General features: G+C 41.2%; 1 protein-coding gene across 1 annotated transcript in view; it reads left to right on the top strand.

Moving 5' to 3' along the window:
- Positions 1–20,008, top strand: part of TRPM6 (transient receptor potential cation channel subfamily M member 6) — a 200,706-nt gene that overhangs the window by 43,298 nt on the left and 137,400 nt on the right. The window contains exons 4-6 of the mRNA XM_053575241.1: positions 4–181; positions 4,941–5,154; positions 11,085–11,209. Coding sequence (XP_053431216.1) covers positions 4–181; positions 4,941–5,154; positions 11,085–11,209 — 517 coding nt within the window. The remainder of the gene's footprint in view (positions 1–3; positions 182–4,940; positions 5,155–11,084; positions 11,210–20,008) is intronic.

The following is a 20,008-nucleotide window of genomic DNA, read 5'->3' as shown; positions in this document are numbered from 1 at the left end:
AAGGTGTTGCTGTGGTCGATTAGTCAGAGACCATCCTGGAGTAGATTATGCCTGGACCACGTCAATTGATAAGAGTAGTGAGAATGAACAATGGTCTGTTGAAAAGCACACAGCAAAAAGCCCTACAGATGCCTTTGGCACAATTAATTTCCAAGATGGAGAGCACACCTACCACTCCAAGGTTTGCTAAGAACCCAAATTGTTTTGCTGGTTTTGAACAGAGGATACCCTCCAAATGTGTTTCCAAGTTGTATCTACAAGTATAAATAATCAGATAACCTGGTCTTATTGCAGAAGTGATCTGTGTTATTGACCCACTTGACAAAAATGGCATGACTCTTTCTTTCCTTTATGTCTGAGGGGGTTTGTATCTTTCCCAGGTTTGGTGTGGCCTGCTCTTTATTTGACTGACCTCTCTCAGCAAGCTTCCACTCCTCGCAGAAGAGAATGACTTATTGCCCTTGAGATAATTGCCAATGTGCTGCCCTTTGTTTATTTTTTTGGGGGGGCTGCCCTTTTCTTAAGTAATGAAGAAAAGTTGCTCCCAAGGACCAGGCTTTAGCCCAAGCATGACCATAGCAAATAGTAACTTAGGACTGTTCACTCTCCCAAGTTCTTCTGAGAGCCTCTTCTCAGAAATATAGGAGAATTTTTCTCTGTGCCCATTGTATGATAATACTTGGGTTTTCCAGGTCAGTTTTCCTCCTATTCCTAACATGGTAATTGTGCATGTGATTTATATAGTGAAAATCACACACATATACATATATATTTTTTTGAGACAGAGTCTCACTCTGTCACCCTGGGTAGAGTGGTGTGGTATCATAGCTCACCGCAACTGCCAACTCTTGGGCTCAAGTGATCCTTTGCCTCAGCCTCCTAAGTAGCTGGGACTATAGGTGCCCACTATAATGGCTGGCTATTTTATTTATTTATTTAGAGACAGAGTCTCATGTTGTTGCCCTTAGTAGAGTACTGTGGCATCACAGCTCATAGCAACCTCCAGCTCTTGGGCCCAGGTGATTCTCCTGCCTCAGCCTCCCTAGTAGCTGGGACTACAGGTAACTGCCATAACACCTGGCTATTTTTTTGTTGCAGTTTGGCCAGGGCCAGGTTTGAACCCCCCACACTTGGTATATGGGATCGGTGCCCCACTCACTGAGCCACAGGCGCTGCCCTGACTATTTTTTTTTTAGAGACAGGGTCTCCCTTTTGCTCAGGCTCGTCTCAAACTCCTGAGTTCAAGCAATCTACTCCCTTCAAGCTTCCAGAGTGCTAGGATTACAGATATAAGCCACATTTACTTACTGTATTGACATGCAAGCTATTCCTTAGGTGTTTTCCCTTGAGCACCTTAACAACCTGCTGCTTCAAGGGAGGCAGCTTTTTCTGAGGAAACTGCTGGTAGGGCTTGCCTCAGAAAAGCTCTGAATCAGATCTGTGCTGGAGTGTGACCATCAGTTAGCTGGGTTTGAAACGCCCATTCCTAGTAACACAGTCTTCATAAAATTTTAAACTGCATTTACACGATAATCTACATTTCCAATTACTAGTCATTTTGCATTTAATTTGTGTTTTTTTTTAGTTGGTAAGAAAATTACCACACCTCCACTCTCAGCCCCCATTCTCTTCACCAATCCTTTTTGGAAGCTGACTCTTAAAGAACCCTCTGTGCATTTTCCCCTAAAGTTTCAATCTTCCTGCTTTTGCTTTTATGTTTCTCCTTCTTCTCCTCCTTCTCCTTCTTCCTCTTCTTCTTTCAGAGACAGTGTCTTGTCCTGTCTCCCAGGCTGAAGTGTGGGTGGCATAATTGTAGCTTACTGCAGCCTCAAACTCCTGGGTTCAAGAAATCCTCCTGTCTCAGCCTCTTAAGTACTAGCTAGGACTACAGCTGTGTGCCACCATGCCTGGTTAATTTCTTCATTTTTATTTTTTGTAGAGATGAAGTCTTGCTATGTTGTCTGAGCTCATGTGGCCTCAAGTGACCCTCCCACTTTGGCCTCCCAAAGTGCTAGGATTGCAGGCATGAGCCACTGTGCCCAGACCTATGTTTATTCTTCCATAGCCCCCTTCATTTATTTGTATTTTCATCCATCCAACAAATATTTATTGTGTGTCCATATTTGCTATACCCCACAGGGCATATATTCTATGTACTAACATTGCTTATGTTTTAGTGAGGGAAATAAGAAGTAAATATATTTCTTGAGGGCAAATACTATGAAAAGAGAAGACAGGTTCTTTGCAAGAATGAAAAGAGCAACCCCTGTTTCTGAGGGGGCAGCATGTGTATTAAGGAAGCTGTATGAAAGTAGGGACAGCTAAGCTGAAATGTGGGAGGTGAGGTGAATGGTGTCAGGTGAGGCAGCAGGGAACAGCCGCTCCAGACATGAGGATTGGCTTGTGTAAAGGCCAAGGGAGTGTGTGGCGCATTTATGGCACCTGAAAATACAGCTGAACGTATCTTCCCGATAAGTGTTATGCTTTATCCTTCTCATTCAGCTCCTGCCACAGCCTGGGTACCTAGATGCATTTTATTTAATGTTTCGGAAGAGAAGAGGATAGCATTCGTATTTAGTCCCAGAATTGCACTTCAGGTTTACAGTGGTCCACAAGGAAGATTTGAAGAGTTGTTATTTTTTTCTTTCTTAATTATTTTAGGGACATCTCTCTCTGTCACTTAGGCTGGAGTATAGTGGTGCACTCGTAGCTCACTGTGACCTCCACCCTCTGGGGTCAGGCAATCCTTCTGCCTCAGCCTCTCAAGTAGCTGGGTCTACAGGTGCACACCACCTGCCTGGCTAATTTTTAAATTTTTATGTAGAGACAGGAGTCTTATTATGTTACCCAGGCTGGTCTACAATTTCTGGCCTCCCAAAGTACTGGGTTACAGGTGTGAGCTCCTAGACATGAGACATGTCTCTGGTGGAGAGCTGGTTACTCATCTCCCTCCCCTAAATTCCCCTCCCAGTTGTTTATCTTTCCGTCTCATTCCACCAAGGCTGTGTAGTGAATCTCTGACAGTAGGATTCTGCCTAAGGACACTAATCATAAAGAACATGGAGGAAAGTTGAGTCATTGACTTTCCCATGGTCTTCAGTTGGCCTTTGGGAGAAAAGACCTCTAGTGCTGATGATTTAGTTCATTAACGTTGTTTATCCTGAAATTTCAAGGAGAAATATCTTCTATGACTAAAGTACTGATACTTGAAGGAGAGGAGTATCAGTATCTTTCTCCCAGACAGAGAGAGGTTAGAAAGAGTGGGTTAAAGAGAAGGCGAACTGAAGAGCTTGAGCCTCTATTCTTACTCATTATTTGCAGCAACATAAACCATTTCACTAAGATTGTATTTTTTTCCTACTAACCACAGAAGCTCAGTTTCTTCATTTGTAAATTGAGTCCAGATTATTCTTATAATTTTTCTTTTGCTCACAGTTTTCAATAGCTATAGTCCCAATGTCCAGGAATTATATTTTAATTATGAAATAAAAAGATTATCTATTTGGAAGTTCATGGATGAATGGGAAATTGTCTTAAATTGGTAACATATTCTGGAGGCTAATGTGATAATTCTTATGTGCATGCATAGAGACTTTCACCTGTGGTTAAATTTTTGGTATAGTTTTTATTTTTTATTTTTTAGAGACAGAGTTTTACTTTGTCACCCTCAGTAGAATGCTGTGGCGTCACAGCTCACAGCAACCTCCAGTTCTTGGGCTTAGGCGATTCTCTTGCCTCAGCCTCCCGAGTAGCTGGGACTAAAGGTGCCCGCCACAACGCCCTGCTATTTTTTTGTTGCAGTTTGATCGGGCCGGGTTTGAACCCACCACCCTCCATATATGGGGCCAGCGACCTACTCACTGAGCCACAGGCACTGCCCATTCTTGGCATAGTTTTATGATTCCTGCTTTTTTATTGTCCTTATTCCTTCTTATAAATATAGCATATTCTTGCTGTTGGTTAGCATATACTTGAAGTCAAAGTCATCTCAATGCTATCTGGTCTATATGTGGCTGTATTTACTGGAGAAAGCAAGATAGTATACAATCTTGTCTTAGGAAAAGTGAAAAATGATTCTGGGGCTCCTGGTAATTTGGATTTTTCTTTGCATTGACTATTCAGTGTTGACAGTTTTGTGAAAAGTGTTTATTTTGGGAAAAATGCTTTCAGAGGGATAATGATATATAAAGGAAGTGATTAAAGATAAAATTTAGGCAGGGCCTGGTGGCTCACTAACACTCTGGGAGGCTGAGGTAGGAGGCTCACTTGAGCTTAGGAGTTTAAGACCAGCCTGAGCAAAAGTAAGATCCCATCTCTACTAAAAATAGAAAAATTAGCCTAGCATTGTGGAAGGCACCTGTAATCCCATCTGCTCCAGAGGCTGACGCAGGAGCATTGCTTGAGGCCAGGAGTTTGAGGTTGCTGTGAGCTAGGCTGACACCATGGCATTCTAACTTTGCAGTAACTGGGTGAGCCTGTCTCAAAAAAAAAAAAGAACAAAAATTACAATAACTTAAATGTATGTGCTTCTTAAGTTTAAATTATGCAGATATGTGAAATACATTGAAAGCCCTATGAAAAGTCCCATTCACCTATTTCTTAGGGCTTTTTATTAACATATTTGCTGATGCAGTGTTTTGGCCAGTTGTTTAAAGTACTTCTGCCTCACCCCAGGCCTTCTGGAGAGCACTGGTGGGCCGACCCTCAAAACCAGAGGAAGCTTTCCTACAGTGACTCGTAATTCCCAGAAGTAACTTAAAGGCGGTGTGGGATCTTTTAAAAGTAAATATTTCTGTTACCCGAAGATGAACTTTTAAAGAGATCCGAGACACTTCCTTTTAAGTTTTGGCCACGTCAGCCCCCCTGCTGTGTGTTCACTGTGTCTCTACCTGGTGGATAGTTTTCATTATTTCCTGTTCATGTGCCTGCCTGTCTTGCAGTATATTAGAACTTCCTACGACACAAAATTGGATCATCTGTTACATTTAATGTTGAAAGAGTGGAACATGGAACTGCCCAAGCTGGTGATCTCTGTCCATGGGGGCATCCAGAACTTTCAGGTGCCCTCCAAGCTTGCAAAGATCTTCAGCCAAGGTTTGGTCAGAGCTGCAGAGACGACGGGAGCGTGGATAATCACTGAAGGCATCAACACTGGTAAAGCACCTCCCTGGCTCTCCACCCGCCCGCCTTCCTGGCTGGTTTCATTTTCTCTTTCTGTGTGTCAGAATTGCAGTGTGTCACCTCGTCTTTGCTCTGCAGCTCCCAGGAGATGTGGCGCTGTGAAGGAGAAAGATGAAAAACCTAGTGACGGGAAAATAAACCCAGAAACGTCACAGCCTTTTCCTGGAATGTGTTTTCGCTATTGTCAACATATACTTTTTTAAAAACATCATTTTGGGGAAACTTCTGGCAAAGAAAATGGTCTTTCCTGAGTTTCAGACTATGGTGAGGTCACATTGGACTTTGGGACACTGAATCCATGCCAGTGTCTGGTGTGTGGGCCTGGACTTGAGCTCAGCTCATGTTATCATTGTTCAGTTCTTAGACATGGGGAATCACTGACTTGTGCAAACCTCGCACTGAGAGTATCAGTCATGGGTAGATAATTACTTCTTTTTTTTTTCTTTGAACTATGTGTTTGCCAATAAACATATTGTCTTTATCACTGACTTTTATACTCCTTGAAATCTGACATTTAAGAACTTTGTATGGTGGCCTCTGAACTTTATTCCTTTGCTTCAGTGTTTATGATGTCTGCCCATTAGAATCAATGGGGGAGTTTTTAACACATACACACAGGCTCTGCCCCCTGTGAAGTGGAGGCTTTTAGGATGGAGCTTGTCTGATGTGCAGCAGGGTTGAGAACTAGTGACTCCATAAATCCTTGTCTCTTGCCAGTCTATTACTAACCTGTGGTTTTCTGTTTTCCCTTCCTTTTTCTCTTTTTTGAATTGGTATGCCCTAGCCAGTGTCTCCTATAGAGTTCTGCCTGTTGCTTTAAGATCTATCCTAGATGCCAACGGACCCACCAAACAGCTTCTGAATATCTCAACTACAGTTTCTCAATTTTTTTTGAGGCAGAGTTTCACTTTGTCACCTGGGGTAGAGTGTCATGGCATCATAGCTCACAGCAACCTGAAACTCTTGGGCTCAAGCCATTCTCTTGGTACTACAGGTGCCTGCCACAATGCCCGGCTACTTTTAGAGACGAGGTCCCGCTCTGGCTCAGGCTGGTCTTGAACCGTGAGCTCAGGCAATCCACCCACCTCAGCCTCCCAAGTGCTGGGATTATGGGTGTGAACCACTGCACCGGGCTGAGTTTCTCACCCTTTTTTTTTTTTTTTGAGATAGAGTCTCGCTTTGCTGCCCAGGTCAGAGTGCAGTGGCAGCATCATAGCTCATTGCAACCTCCAACTCCTGAGATCAAGTGATCCTCCTACCTCAGCCTCCTGTGTAGCTGAAACTACAAGTACCCGCCACAACATCAGGCTAATTTTTCTATTTTGAGCTTGAGCTCAAGTAATCTTCTCTCCTCAGCCTCCCAGAGTGGTAGTATTACCGGCATGAACCAGCCTCACTTTTGTCTCTTAATTGCCTTTTAAAAAAGAATATTCTACATACTGACAATTTTAGAGATAATGGTTTTGCTATGTGGCCCAGGCTGGTCTTGAACTCCTGGCCTCAAGCAGTTCTCCCGCCTTAGCCTTCTGAGTAGCTGGAACTATAGGCATGTGCCATTGCACCCGGCTTGTCCCTTAATTTCTATAGCATTTACTGCTTGAAGCACTTGTAGAATGTTTATATTTTATCTTGAAGGTTAGGAAGAGGCTGTGAGTTGGCTCTCCTTCTTGGTTATGCTCCAGAGGCCTAGGGCTGACATCTGCCTAATTAGTTAGCAACACATACTGATTTCATGACAAATTCTTATGACTAAAAAGGAATGAAGGAAGAAAATGACTGAAATATAAAGCACAATAAAACCAAGAGATTTGCCCTGTCACTAATAGGTAACTTGATAGTTCATCTTGCATATCTTATGGAGATAATTATTGTTTCACATTCTTGGGAGAAGCTGGAGTTGGCAGAGTTCTAAGTTCATTGTATAATATTTATTTTTTTTTTCCGGTAAAGAAGGGAGGTGAGTAGGGAAGTTTTGCAGAGTTCAGAAAATGGTAGACTTGGGCAAGGCTTTTCCTTGAATAATTGACTGATTACATGCTTTATTTTACTTAATGCTTTAAAAAAATTAGGTTAGGCCCAGCTAACCTCAAAGAATACAGATTACACTAGTATAAAGGTGACTGAAATAACAAAGGAAGTGGGAAATGAGAAATACTTGGAGCTCCCCTAAACAGCAATCAGTCTGACCTGATTCAGTGACAGCTTGTCTAAGGCTTGTCTCTTTGAGGAGTGGTCCCCAGACCAGCAGCATCAGTATCAACTGGGGGCTTGCTGGAAATGCAGACCTCAGGCTTTGCCCAGACCCACAGAAGCTGAGTCCGTGTTTTAATAACACCCCTGAAGATCCTTATGCCCTTGTAAATTGAGAAGTCCTGCTTCTGAGGTTCTGCGTTATTCTTGAAACGTTTGATAACCATAGTTGAACCTGTGATGAATGGTTTGGGATGAATCTTTGACATTCACTTAAATGGAATGCCACGGCCTTAAGAATCCACAACGTGGATTCACCCCCTGGGTGAAGAGCTCAACTACAAGTTGAACTTTAACTTAGAAATAAAAACAATGTAACCTAAACATTTGTATCCTCATAATAATGTTGAAAAAAAGAAAAAAAGAGAATCTACTATGCATAAGGCATTTAGGCAAGTTCTAAGAATGACAGATAAGTTATATGAGCCCCATGTTTGGTATCATGGGCAGGTGTGACAAACAGACAAAATCAACTAAGTAGAAATTGATGCTGACTGGGGTGTAGTTGGGAAGACAAAGAAGAGGGAGATGAATTCCAGTTTCAGCTGAGGGCACCTTTGGGGGACTTGGGAAGGATATAGGGTAGAAGGAAGAGGCCTTCTAGTAATAGTTGCCACCTCAGGGCCAGGCACACAGCTGGAGATTAAGGCATGTGCAGAGAGAAGTGAGAAGGCCCCTGGCTGGAGGATGCATCACGTGACAGGAGACAGGGCCGCAGAGTGGACTAGAGCCAGATTGGTGCCATGCTCGGGTTTTATTCTAGATCAGGGAGCCCTGAAAGGATTTTGAAAAGGAGAAGGAGTTAGGGGAATGACATGGTCAGATTGGGTTTTTTAGAGAGTCTCAGTGTACAATTTGTATTAGGATCACATCTTGGGTGCTTAAAACAAGAATAACAACATGGTGGCAAACAAACCATGCCAAACCTCTAGAATCAGAATCTCCGTTGGGGTAAATGGCTCTACTTTGATATCAATATACTCCTGAACTCAGACTCTATAAAGTTGACTGTGGAAGAGGTTTTGAAGATAGATTGGAGGGGAACATGCCAGAGAAAAGGAGACAGTTTAGGTGTGAAGCATTGGTTGCATGCAATATGTAAGGTTTTGTTTGCTTTTTTCTGTGCTCATGCCACATACAGAAGTCAGTACACAGGAAGAGTAAGTCTTAGGATGCAGTGTTGTGATTAAAGGCCAGGTTTAGTCAATCTCAAAGGCTACTTATGGTATAATTTTAGCTACAGTGTATGTCATTTTGGAAAAGGCAAAACCATGGAGACAGTAGAAAAAAGACCAATGGGTGTCAGTGGCTGGGAGGAGGGTCTATAAAAAGGAGGAGTGCAGGTGATTTCAGGGTGCTAAAAGCCTTTTGTATGGTTCTACAGTGGTGGGTACACATCTTTATACAGCCGACAAAACTCATACAATGTATACTACCAAGAGTGAGCCCTAATGTAAGCTGTGGACTCTGGGGGGATGTGGTGATCTATCGATGCAGGTTCATCCCTTGTAACATATGTATTACTCTGGTGGGTGATGTTGGCAACTGGGCAGGCTGTGTTTGGGTAGTGGCAAGTAGTGTTATGGGAACTCCCTGTACTTTTTGTTCAGTTTTGCTGTGACCCTAAGACTGCTCTAAAAAATAAAGTCTTTTGAGCAGCGCCTGTGGCTCAAAGGAGTAGGGCACTGGCCCCATATGCCGGAGGTGGCAGGTTCAAACCCAGCCCTCGCCAAAAACTGCAAAAAAAAAAAAAAAAAGTATTTTTAAGAAATTTTATTTATATATTTATTTATTTATTTTTGTTTTGTTTTAAGTTTTATTGATATATATCACACATGTCAACTTTTTTTTAAAGTGTTCCATTGAATGTTTTTTTTTTTAATTTTTTTTTTTGCCGTTTTTGGCCGGGGCTGGGTTTGAACCCGCCGCCTCCGACATATGGGACTGGCGCCCTACTCCTTTGAGCCACAGGCGCCACCCTATATATTTATTTTTTAAGGCAATAAGTTTTTGAATGGCCCTTAATAAAAATATGAGAACACAAATCCACTTTTATTTACTTTTCATCAGTTTAAATCCTTGAGGAATACAGTATCACATGGGTTCTGTGTCCAATGGCCTTAGCAAGAAGGTTGCTTCGGAATTTGGCGTGAACTGTGCCACTGTTTCCGAGTTACCTTTCCCCATGTTACCTGGTTTTGTTCTGTTTGCCGCCAGGAGTCACTGTGTTGTTCTTTGCTTTGTATGCATAAGCACTTCTGTTTCTCATCTCAGGCATAACCACCTTCAATTTTAAGAAATGCTGTATGTTCTCTTTGATTCTGCAGATCCTGCTTATAGCCAGTAAAAGTGGCCTTGGACCACACCACAGTCTTCCAGACATATTTGGCTTTGTCCATAGGCCCCAAGATGATAGAAAGAGAAAGTCTTTTTTTTTTTTTTTTTTGAGACAGAGTCTCACTCAGTTGCCCTGGGGTTGAGTGTCATGGTGTAATCACAGCTCACAGCAACCTCAAACTCTTGGGCTCAAGCGATCCTCTTGCCTAAGCCTCCTGAGTAGTTGGGACTATAATTTTTTTTTTTTAAAGGTTACCTAGACTGGGCGGTGCCTGTGGCTGAAGGAGTAGGGCACTGGCCCCATATACCGGGGGTGGTGGATTCAAGCCCGGCCCCGGCCAAAACTGCAAAAAAAAAAGAAAAAAAAAGATTACCTAGACTGAAACCACCAAGTTCTACAAATTACCAGCTCTGAGAAATTTATGTGTGCATTTAACCTCTTTGTGTTACAAATTTTGTCTATAAAATGGACTAAAAAAGTTCCTTCTAATATGTAAATACATTTAAAAGTAGCCCACATTTACTGAAATCTATGCGTCAGTAAGTGTTGGCTATTGTTGTTTTTTTTTTTGTAGAGACAGAGTCTCACTGTACTGCCTTCTGGTAGAGTGCCGTGGCATCACACGGCTCACAGCAACCTCTAACTCTTGGCCTTCCGCGATTCTCTTGCCTCAGCCTCCCGAGCAGCTGGGACTACAGGCGCCCGCCCCAACACCCGGCTATTTTTTTGTTGCAGTTTGGCCGGGGCTGGGTTTGAACCCGCCACCCTCTGCATATGGGGCGGTGCCCTACTCACTGAGCCACAGGCGCTGCCCAGTGTTGGCTATTGTAATTATTGTTAGTAGTTCCAGGAGAGCGAGCGAATACTAATGTACTACTCCTTAATGTATTAGTTCTGGAATATTTATGTATATATAGGTATTAAATTCAGTTGTCTTAATGAAGCAAGGGGCATCTCTGAAGGATGTTTGGCTGGGACATTAGAGAAAATTTGAAAGAAAACTATTCACGATGTCAGGGCTGAGCTTCCTGAGCTGGGACAATACACAGACCATTCTTAGGTAAGAGTAGGAACAGAACTGAGGTTGTAGGCTGAAATTGCCGAAAGTGAGAGCAGAATTGTTAAGAATGATAGGAAAAAGAGATGCCAAGAAATAACAAAGAAGCTAAAATATCAGGGCTTAATCCTACTGTGCCAGTTGCTCTCCCTTAGAGTAGCCTTTTGCATAGACTTGTCTATTTCTTTCTTTCTGGTGGTCACTGTGTTTTGCATGATTTCAGAATTTAAGTTTGATTTTTAAACTTGTTCTTCATAGGAGTGTCCAAGCATGTTGGAGATGCCCTGAAAGCCCACTCCTCTCAGTCCTTGAGAAAAATCTGGACAGTTGGAATCCCTCCTTGGGGTGTCATTGAGAACCAGAGAGATCTTATTGGAAATGATGTAAGTAGACAACGCTTAAGGAAATGAACACACATCCAAGTGGCCAGTGTAATGCTGGGTGTTTGATGGACATCGCGCATGTGGTACATCCCAGACCAACTCCTGACTTCCTACCACTTCCCTCACCCTGTCTCAGAGAATGACAGTCCCATCCTTGTAGTTGCCTAAGCCAAAAACCTTTGATTAATCCTGGAATTGTATCTGTCTTATGCCTCAGACCTGATGCATCAGTAAATTAGCTCCACTTTTAGAATATACCCAGTACCTGATCTCTTCTCATCACCTCTGCTGTTACTGAGCAGGTCCAAGCCACCGTGATCTGTCACTTGCATGACTGTAATAACCTTCCTTACTGTTACCCTCAAATCTCCACTTATAGCCCCTGTCTTGCTTGGAGTAATAGCAAATGGTTTACACCTAGTGAAACAAGGGATATTCATAACTTTGTCCCTGTTAGTTCTCTTCCCTCTTTTCATTTTACTCTCTACTTCATCCTTATGTACTGATTCTATGAGTTCTTTTAAAGGAAATATACTTGCTTGTTTATAAGACTACTATAATTGGTAAAAATATCAGATATTAGAAAAGGTATAAAGAGAAAAAAGTAACTATTGTTAATATTTTAGTGTACATTATTCTAGAATGTTTCTGTGTATGCATATATATGAATAGTAAAAAGAAGTGTGTATTTCAACAAATTTAACAACAGAAATCCACATTATGAATTTGCTTTGTAACCTTAACTGTTTAACATTGTTATTTCTCTATGTTAATTAAGATAGAGATGCATATGATTTACTTTAATTTTTATTTTGGACAATTTCTTTTTTCTTTTTTTTAATTAATTTGTTTTTTTATTGTTAAATTATAGCTGTGTACATTAGTGCAATCAAAGGGTACAATGTGCTGGTTTCATATACAATCTGAAATATTCTTATCAAACTGTTCAAACTATAGCCTTCATGGCATTTTCTTGTATGTAGACATTTGTAGTTATTGTATGTAGACATTTGTATTCCGTATTTAGTAAGTTTCACTTGTACCCATTCTAAGAGGCACTGTAGGTGTGGCCCCACCCATTACCCTCCGTCCACCTTAATCTCCCTCCTCCCATCCCCTTCCTTGGCCCCTTCCCCATAATCTTGTGCTATAGTTGGGTTATAGCCTTCATGTGAAAGCTATAAATTAGCTACATAGTAGGGATGAGTACATTGGATACTTTTTCTTCCATTCCTGAGATACTTTGCTAAGAAGAATATGTTCCAGCTCCATCCATGTAAACATGAAAGAGGTAAAGTCTCCATCTTTCTTTAAGGCTGCATAATATTCCATGGTATACATGTACCACAATTTGCTAGTCCATTCGTGGGTCGATGGGCACTTGGGCTTCTTCCATGACTTAGCAATTATGACTTGAGCTGCAATGAACATTCTGGTACAGATGTCTTTGTTATGTTGTGATTTTTGGTCTTCTGTGTATAAACCTAGAAAAGGAATTATAGGATCGAATGGCAGGTCTATTTTTCGGTTTCTAAGTATTCTCCAAACATCCTTCCAGAAGGAACGTATTAGTGTGCGTTCCCACCAGCAGTGTAGGAGTGTGCCCTTTTCTCCACAACCATGCCAGCATCTCTGGTTTGGGGATTTTGTTATGTGGGCTATTCTTACTGGGGTTAGGTGATATCTCAAAGTAGTTTTGATTTGCATTTCTCTGGTGATTAAGAATGATGAGCTTTTTTTCATGTGTTTGTAGATCGTGCATCTGTCTTTTTTAGAGAAGTTTCTCTTCAAGTCCCTTGCCCACCCTGAGATGGGATCACTTGTTCTATTCTTGCTAATACATTTGTGTTCTCTGTGGATTCTGGTTATTAGACCTTTATCGGAGGTATAACCTGCAAATATTCTCTCCCATTCTGAGGGCTGTCTGCTTGCTTTACTTACTATGTTCTTGGCTGTGCAGAAGCTTTTTAGTTTGATCAGGTCCCAGTAGTGTATTTTTGATTCTGCTTCAATTGCCTGGGGAGTCCTCCTCATAAAATATTCACCCAGGCCAATTCCCTCAAGAGTTTTCCCTGCACTTTCTTCAAGTATTTTTATAGTTTCATGTCTTAAGTTTAAATATTTTATCCGTTGAGAGTCTATCTTAGTTAATGGTGAAAGGTGTGAGTCCAGTTTCAATCTTCTACAGGTTGCCAGCCAGTTCACCCAGCACCATTTGTTAAATAGGGAGTCTTTTCCCCATTGAATGTTTTTAATTGGCTTGTCAAAGATTAAATAACGGTAATAGCTGGATTCAACTCTTGGTTCTCTGTTCTGTTCCAGACATCCACTTCTCTGTTTTTGTGCCACTACCATGGTGTTTTGATCACTATCGATTTATAGTACAGTCTCAGGTCTGGTAGCGTGATTCCTCCTGCTTTGCTTTTATTGCTGAGTAATGTTTTGCTACTTGAGTTTTTTTCTGATTCCATATAAAACGAAGTATTATTTTTTCAACATCTTTAAAGTATGATAATGGAGCTTCAGGTACTAGTTCTTCTTTAAAGGTTTGGTAGAATTGTGACGTAAATCCATCTGGTCCTGGGCTTTTCTTTTTAGGGAGATTTTGTATAGTTGATGGGCAATTTCAGAACTTGATATAGGCCTGTTCAACATTTCCACTTCATTCTGGCTAAGTCTTGGTAGGTGGCGTACTTCCAGGTATTGGTCGATTTCCTTCAGATTTTCATATTTCTGAGAGTAGAGTTTCTTGTAGTATTCGTTAAGGATTTTTTGAATTTCTGAGGGGTCTGTTGTTATTTCATCATTACCATTTCTGATTGATGAAATTAGAGATTTTACTCTTTTTTTCCTGGTTAGGTTGGCCAAAGGTTTATCTATTTTATTGACCTTTCCAAATAACCAACATTTTGATTTATTGATCTGTTTTATAATTCTTTTGTTTTCAATTTCATTTAATTCTGCTCTGATTTTTGTTATTTTTTTTCTTTTGCTGATTTTGGGGTTGGAGTGTTCTTCCTTCTTCAGTTGCTTGAGATGTCCCATTAAGTTATTAACTTCCTCTCTTTTGGTTTTCTTGAGGAAGTCTTGCAGTGCTATAAATTTCCCTCTCAGGACTGCCTTTGCAGTATCCCAGAGGTTCTGATAATTCGTGTCTTCATTGTTGTTTTGTTCCACAGATTTGGTGATTTCCTTCTTAATCTCATCTATAACCCATCTATCCTTCCGTATAAGGTTGTTTAGGTTCCAAGTTTTTGTATGGGTATTCAGGTTCCTGTTGTTATTGAGTTCAACTTTTAGTCCATGATAGTCTGAGAAGATGCAAGGAATAATTTCTATTGTTAAAAATTTGCTGAGGTTAGATTTGTGACCTAGGATGTGGTCAATTTCGGAGTATGTTCTGTGGGCTGATGAGAAGAATGTGTATTCAGTTTTGTTGGGATGAAATGTTTTGTAGATGTCTGTTAAGTTCAGATGTTGAATGGTTAAGTTTAAATCTAAAATTTCTTTGCCTAGCTTCTTTTTGGAGGATCTATCCAGCACTGCTAAAGGGGTGTTAAAATCTCCAACTACTATGGAACTGGAGGAGATCAAGTTGCTCATGTCTGTTAGAGTTTCTCTTATAAATTGAGGTGCCTTCTGGTTGGGTGCATAGATATTTATAATTGAGATCTCTTCATATTGAGTATTACCTTTAACAAATATGAAGTGTCCATGCTTATTTTTCCTTATTTTGGTTGGTTTTAAGCCTATTGCATCTGTGAGTAGGATAGCAACACTTGCTTTTTTCTGCTTTCCATTTGCCTGGAGTATAGATGACCATCCCTTCACCTTGAGTCTATATTTGTCTTTTAATGTAAGATGCGATTCTTGTGTGCAGCAGATATCTGGCTTCAGTTTTTGTATCCAGTCAGCCAACCTGTGCCTCTTTAGAGGACAATTTAAACCATTCACATTAATTGAGAATATTGATAAACCTTTCAAGAGTGTGGTGGACATTTTTAATCCTTTTGCGACTGTGGAAGTTGGAATTCGATCAGAATTTTCTGGGTGGGTTTACTTTTGTGGTAGAGAATTATGCTGGTCTTTAAGGAGCATAGGTCTGATAACATCCTGGAGAACTGGTTTAGTTATGGCAAATTTCTTCAACATGTGAATTTCATTGAAGTATTTAATTTCTCCATCATAAATGAAACTCAGTTTCGCTGGGTACAGGATCCTGGGTTGAAAGTCATTTTGTATGAGGGGAATAAAAGTCGATGACCATCCTCTTCTAGGTTGAAAGGTTTCAGCCCAGAGATCTGCAGTTATTCTAATATTCTTACCCTTGTAGGTGATGGTTTTCTTTCGTCTGGCTGCTTTAGAATTTTCTCCTTCATGTTAACTTTAGTGAAATTGATTATGATGTGTCTGGGGGATGTCTTATTTGGTTTGAGTCATGCTGGAGTTTTGAAACTGTCTGCTATCTGAATTTGATAATCTCTTGGCATGTCTGGAAAGTTCTCCTTCATAATCTCATGGAGAAGAGACTCTGTGTCTTGTGAAGTCACTTTGTCGCTTTCAGGGATCTGTATAAACGAATATTGGTTTTCTTTGAATTGTTCCAGAGTTCTCTGAGAGAGTGATCTGTTTTTGCTCTCTATTTGTCTTCCTCTTTGAGAGTTTGGGAGTGTTCGAAAGCTTTTTCTTCAATGTCAGAAATCCTTTCTTCTGCTTGCTCCGTTCTGTGGCTAAGGGATTCTACTGTGTTTCTCACATCTTTGAGGGCTGCAACTTCTTGTCTCAATGTGTCAATATCTTTGGTCATTTGGTTTTTGAATTCGTTGAATTCTTGAGATATCTTTTGGTTTACTGCTTGGAATTCTAATTCGATTTTATTGGCTATCCAGATTCTGAATCTGATTTCTGACATCTCAGCTATTTGTTTGTGTATGGGATCTTGTGCTGTGTCTGCCCCATTGATTCTTGGGGGAGTTGATCTACTCTGGTTATTCATATTGCCAGAGTTTTACTGTTAATTTTGCCTCATGATTGTTTTTCACCGTTGCCTCTGGCCGTCCTCAGAGTTGGAGAGGTGTCTCTCCAAGATTAGACCCCAGCGGGATCACTCTATTGTTGCTGGATCTTAGCAGCGAGTGACCTGGTGTAGTTCCTCTGCGGCTGCCCCACCTAGGGAGTTATGCTTGTGGAAGCAGTTCTGGAGTGTGACACACCCAGATCCAGGAACAGGGTGGGAGGTGGTGTGCATGGTTCTGGGAGTGCCAGGCGCCCAATGAGTTTGGCACAGGGAGCCCAAGTTTCCAGCAGTCTCTGGCCAGGAGAAGGGCTCTGCGCAGAGGTAGGGAGGGCTCTGGAGGGCACAAGCTACCAGTGTCCCTGGCCGGACGAGCGCGCCGGTGTGGAGGCAGGTACGGTACAGGAGGAAGGACGTGGGGTCGTGCGTTCTCCGTAGTTCTTGGTCAGGGCATGCAAAGGCACAGTGAGTGCAGCTCTTATGGAGGTCCGGGCGGTGCCAAGCCCAGGAGTTACTATGAACTGTGATGGCATGACACTCTACCCAGGGCAACAGCCCGAGGCTCCAGTGTGCCAAAACCGGTCTCACTCTGCCCCTGAGGGTTAAGGCTGTAAGGCAGCTCAGTCTCCGCCTTTAGGCTTCTCAGTCACTAGGTTACTAGCTCCCACCAGTTCCTTGCTCTGCGACCCTGAGGGCAGAGCTTGCCAGTGCAGTTCTCTCACAGTGGCTCCCTGTGCCCCACAGCTGAATGCTATTAGCTCTGTCTGTCTCAGCGGCTCAGTCTGGGGCCCTAGACAATGCCCAAAGTTCTCTGCACTCCTGCTCAAGCTCTCCCCAAGGCAGTTCAACTGAGTGCCAAGTCCAAAAACACTGAAACAGTTCACAGGTAAGGCCTTTCTGGTTTGCAGTCTCACTGCTGCTTGTACTTATGGTTGCTGTCGGGATTAGGTCGATGGAACACACGCAACCGCTTGCCAGTTTTCCACTGTTTTTGTCCTCCTCTTGGGGTCCAGAAGTCCCTTGCTGACTCCCTGTATAATCAAAGGGATGATTATAGGCAGATCCCACCAGCCAGAGATGCCTGGAGTCTTATCTCCCCAGACAAACCATGCCCAGTTGCAGGGAAGCTGTTACTCGGCCGCCATCTTGCTCCAACCCCCATCTAAGGCACGTACTTAAAAAGAATGGCTGTGTGGAGAATGTGGGGTATGTGTGTGGTCACCACTCCTTCCATTTCAAGAGGTATGAGTTTCAGAGAAAGCAAAAGGAAGGTGGGATGGGCAGGATCGCTGAGCTAAACGATAGTTTATCTGTGTGTCTCTACCGACACTTTTGGACATTTAAATCCAAAGCCTTCTTTCCCTTCAATTCCCAGGAGAGACCTGTTGGGGGCAGGGGAGAGGTCCCTATTTTGGAAAATTTCAAGCATACTAAACAGTAGGGAGATTAGAATAATGAATTCCTTCCTATGTACTATGTCCCAGCTTCAACAGTTACCAACTCATAGCCAATTTTATTTCCTCTCTTCCCTTTTCCATTTCCAATTAACTCCCTCCCTTATTTTGAAGTAAATTCGAGACATCAAATAATTTCATCTGTGAACATTTTAGTGGTTGTTTCCAAAATATATGGACAATTAAAAAATTAAACTGTAATGCATTTATAATACCTAAAAAATTAACAGTAATTCCTGAGTATCATTAACTATCCAGTCCTTTTAATTTTTCATTGTCTTGGCTGGGTGTGAAGGCTCACGCCTGTAATCCTAGCACTCTGGGAGGCTGAGGTGGGAGAATCACTTGATCTCAGGATATTTAAACTTCCCTGGAACCAAGATTGAGACCCTTTTTCTACTAAAAATAGCAAAATTAACTGGGCATTGTGGTAGGTGCCCATAGTCTCAGTGACTCAGGATGCTGAGGCAGGAGGATCACCAGGAGTTTGAAGTTGCTGTGTGAGCTATGGTGATGCAACATAACTCTAGCCTGGGCAACAGAGTGAGACTATGTCTCAAAAAAAAAGTTTTTTTTTTCATTGTCTCATAGTTTTTTAATTGTTTGATTTTATTATCCAAAATGTTCTATACATTGTGATAGGTTGATGTGTCTCTCTTGACTTGCTTTTTTTAAGTCACTTTTAATGTGTAGATTTTAACTCCATCTTGCCTGCCACTCCCTTAAAAAAAAAAATTATTGTTGAAGAAACTGGGTGATTTGTCCTGAAAAGTTTTCCATGGTTTGGATATTCCAGATTTAATTCTTTATTGTAGGATTAACATGTTTCTTCTGTTTCCTGTCTTTCCTGGAAATTGCTAGTTTTGCTCTAGAAGTTTTATCAGATTTGGATTCTTTTTGGACAGGTTTATGTCATAGGAGGAAGTGTGTCTTTCCTTTGTAACATGATCGTCTCTCTTTTTATAGTGTTTTTGTCACTGCCTATATTCATTATTTCAATAGGGTTTCAAAATGCGGTTATTTAATTATAGCATTCCTTCTTAGCTTAAAAACCCTGCACACTTAACACTTTAAATACTTGAATACTCTATAAAGAGAAACCTTTTCTCCTCAACCACTTGGTCGGCCTTATGGTACATTTTTATAGAAAGACTTGATTCTTTCTCTTTATTTGCTAGTCTCAAAATAATTAAAGGTGAATGATGTGTTTTTCTTAACTCCTGAATTTAAACATATTTGGTGTGTTTTGGTCCCTTAATCAATACAGTTATTGTCCATAATCATGCTCACATTGTCTCATTTTGGCTGGTGAAGCACTTTTGTAATTCTATCATCTTTCATAACTTCCTTGCTTTTTAGCATGAAAAAATATCTCAGGTTCATTTTGCATGTTTTTGCTTCTTTGAGAAATGGCTATTGATTTTAGTGGGACATAGTATTAGGAGATCACAATTGGGAGGCCAAGGGTACATTTGATTTTTCATCAATGGTATTGTCCTACACTGTACTTGAACCAATTATTTCTTGTTTACTGTCCATTTAGGTGGCTTCCTGTTTTTTACTTTTACAAATAATAATACTAATATTGTGATAAGATATAGAAATCTTCAGTACTAGCCTGCTTGTTTTCCTAGAAATAATTGTCAAAGTAGAATGCTGAGGCTAGTCTGTATACCCATGTAAACATGTGATACACTGCCTTCCAGAAAGGTGGTAACGGTTCACACTCTTACCAACAGGGTACATGTGGGTGCCCATTTAGATCTGGGTATTCTGGCTTTTTGAAACTTTCCCATCCTGATAGTATAAAATAATACCTAATTGTCCTTATTTACATTTCCCTGATTGTTGAAGAGGTTCGACATCTCTTCATATGGTTTTTGTGCTTTTTTCAAGCAGAGTTTTTATGCTTACCTTTGAAAGATCTTTTATATTATAATTCAACCAAACAATGTTTTTTGTTTGTCAAGTAAATCTTCAGCATTCCTCACAGTTTTTATTTTATATTATTTATGATTGTTTTTTCATACATACAAGGTATGTATTAAATCTAACAATCATTTTCTTTTTGGTCTTTGACCTCAGTGTCATGCTTTAGAATTATAAGGAGATTTTTTTTTTTTTTTAAACAGGTTCTTACTGTCACCCATTCTGGAGTGCAGTGGTGTTGTCATAGCTCTTGCAACTCAAACTCCTAGGCTCAAATGGGTCCTTCTGCCTCAGCCTCCGAGTAACTGTGACTACGGGAGCACACCACCATGCCTGGTTAATTTTTCTTTTTGTGGAGAGGCCGTCTCACTATGTTGCCCAGGCTGGTCTTGAACTCCTGGC

Source organism: Nycticebus coucang, chromosome 2 (genome assembly GCF_027406575.1).
Source record: "Nycticebus coucang isolate mNycCou1 chromosome 2, mNycCou1.pri, whole genome shotgun sequence".
Taxonomy (NCBI): Eukaryota; Metazoa; Chordata; class Mammalia; order Primates; family Lorisidae; genus Nycticebus; species Nycticebus coucang.
Note: the sequence above shows the minus strand (reverse complement) of the source record. Positions and strands in the feature narration are given on the sequence as shown.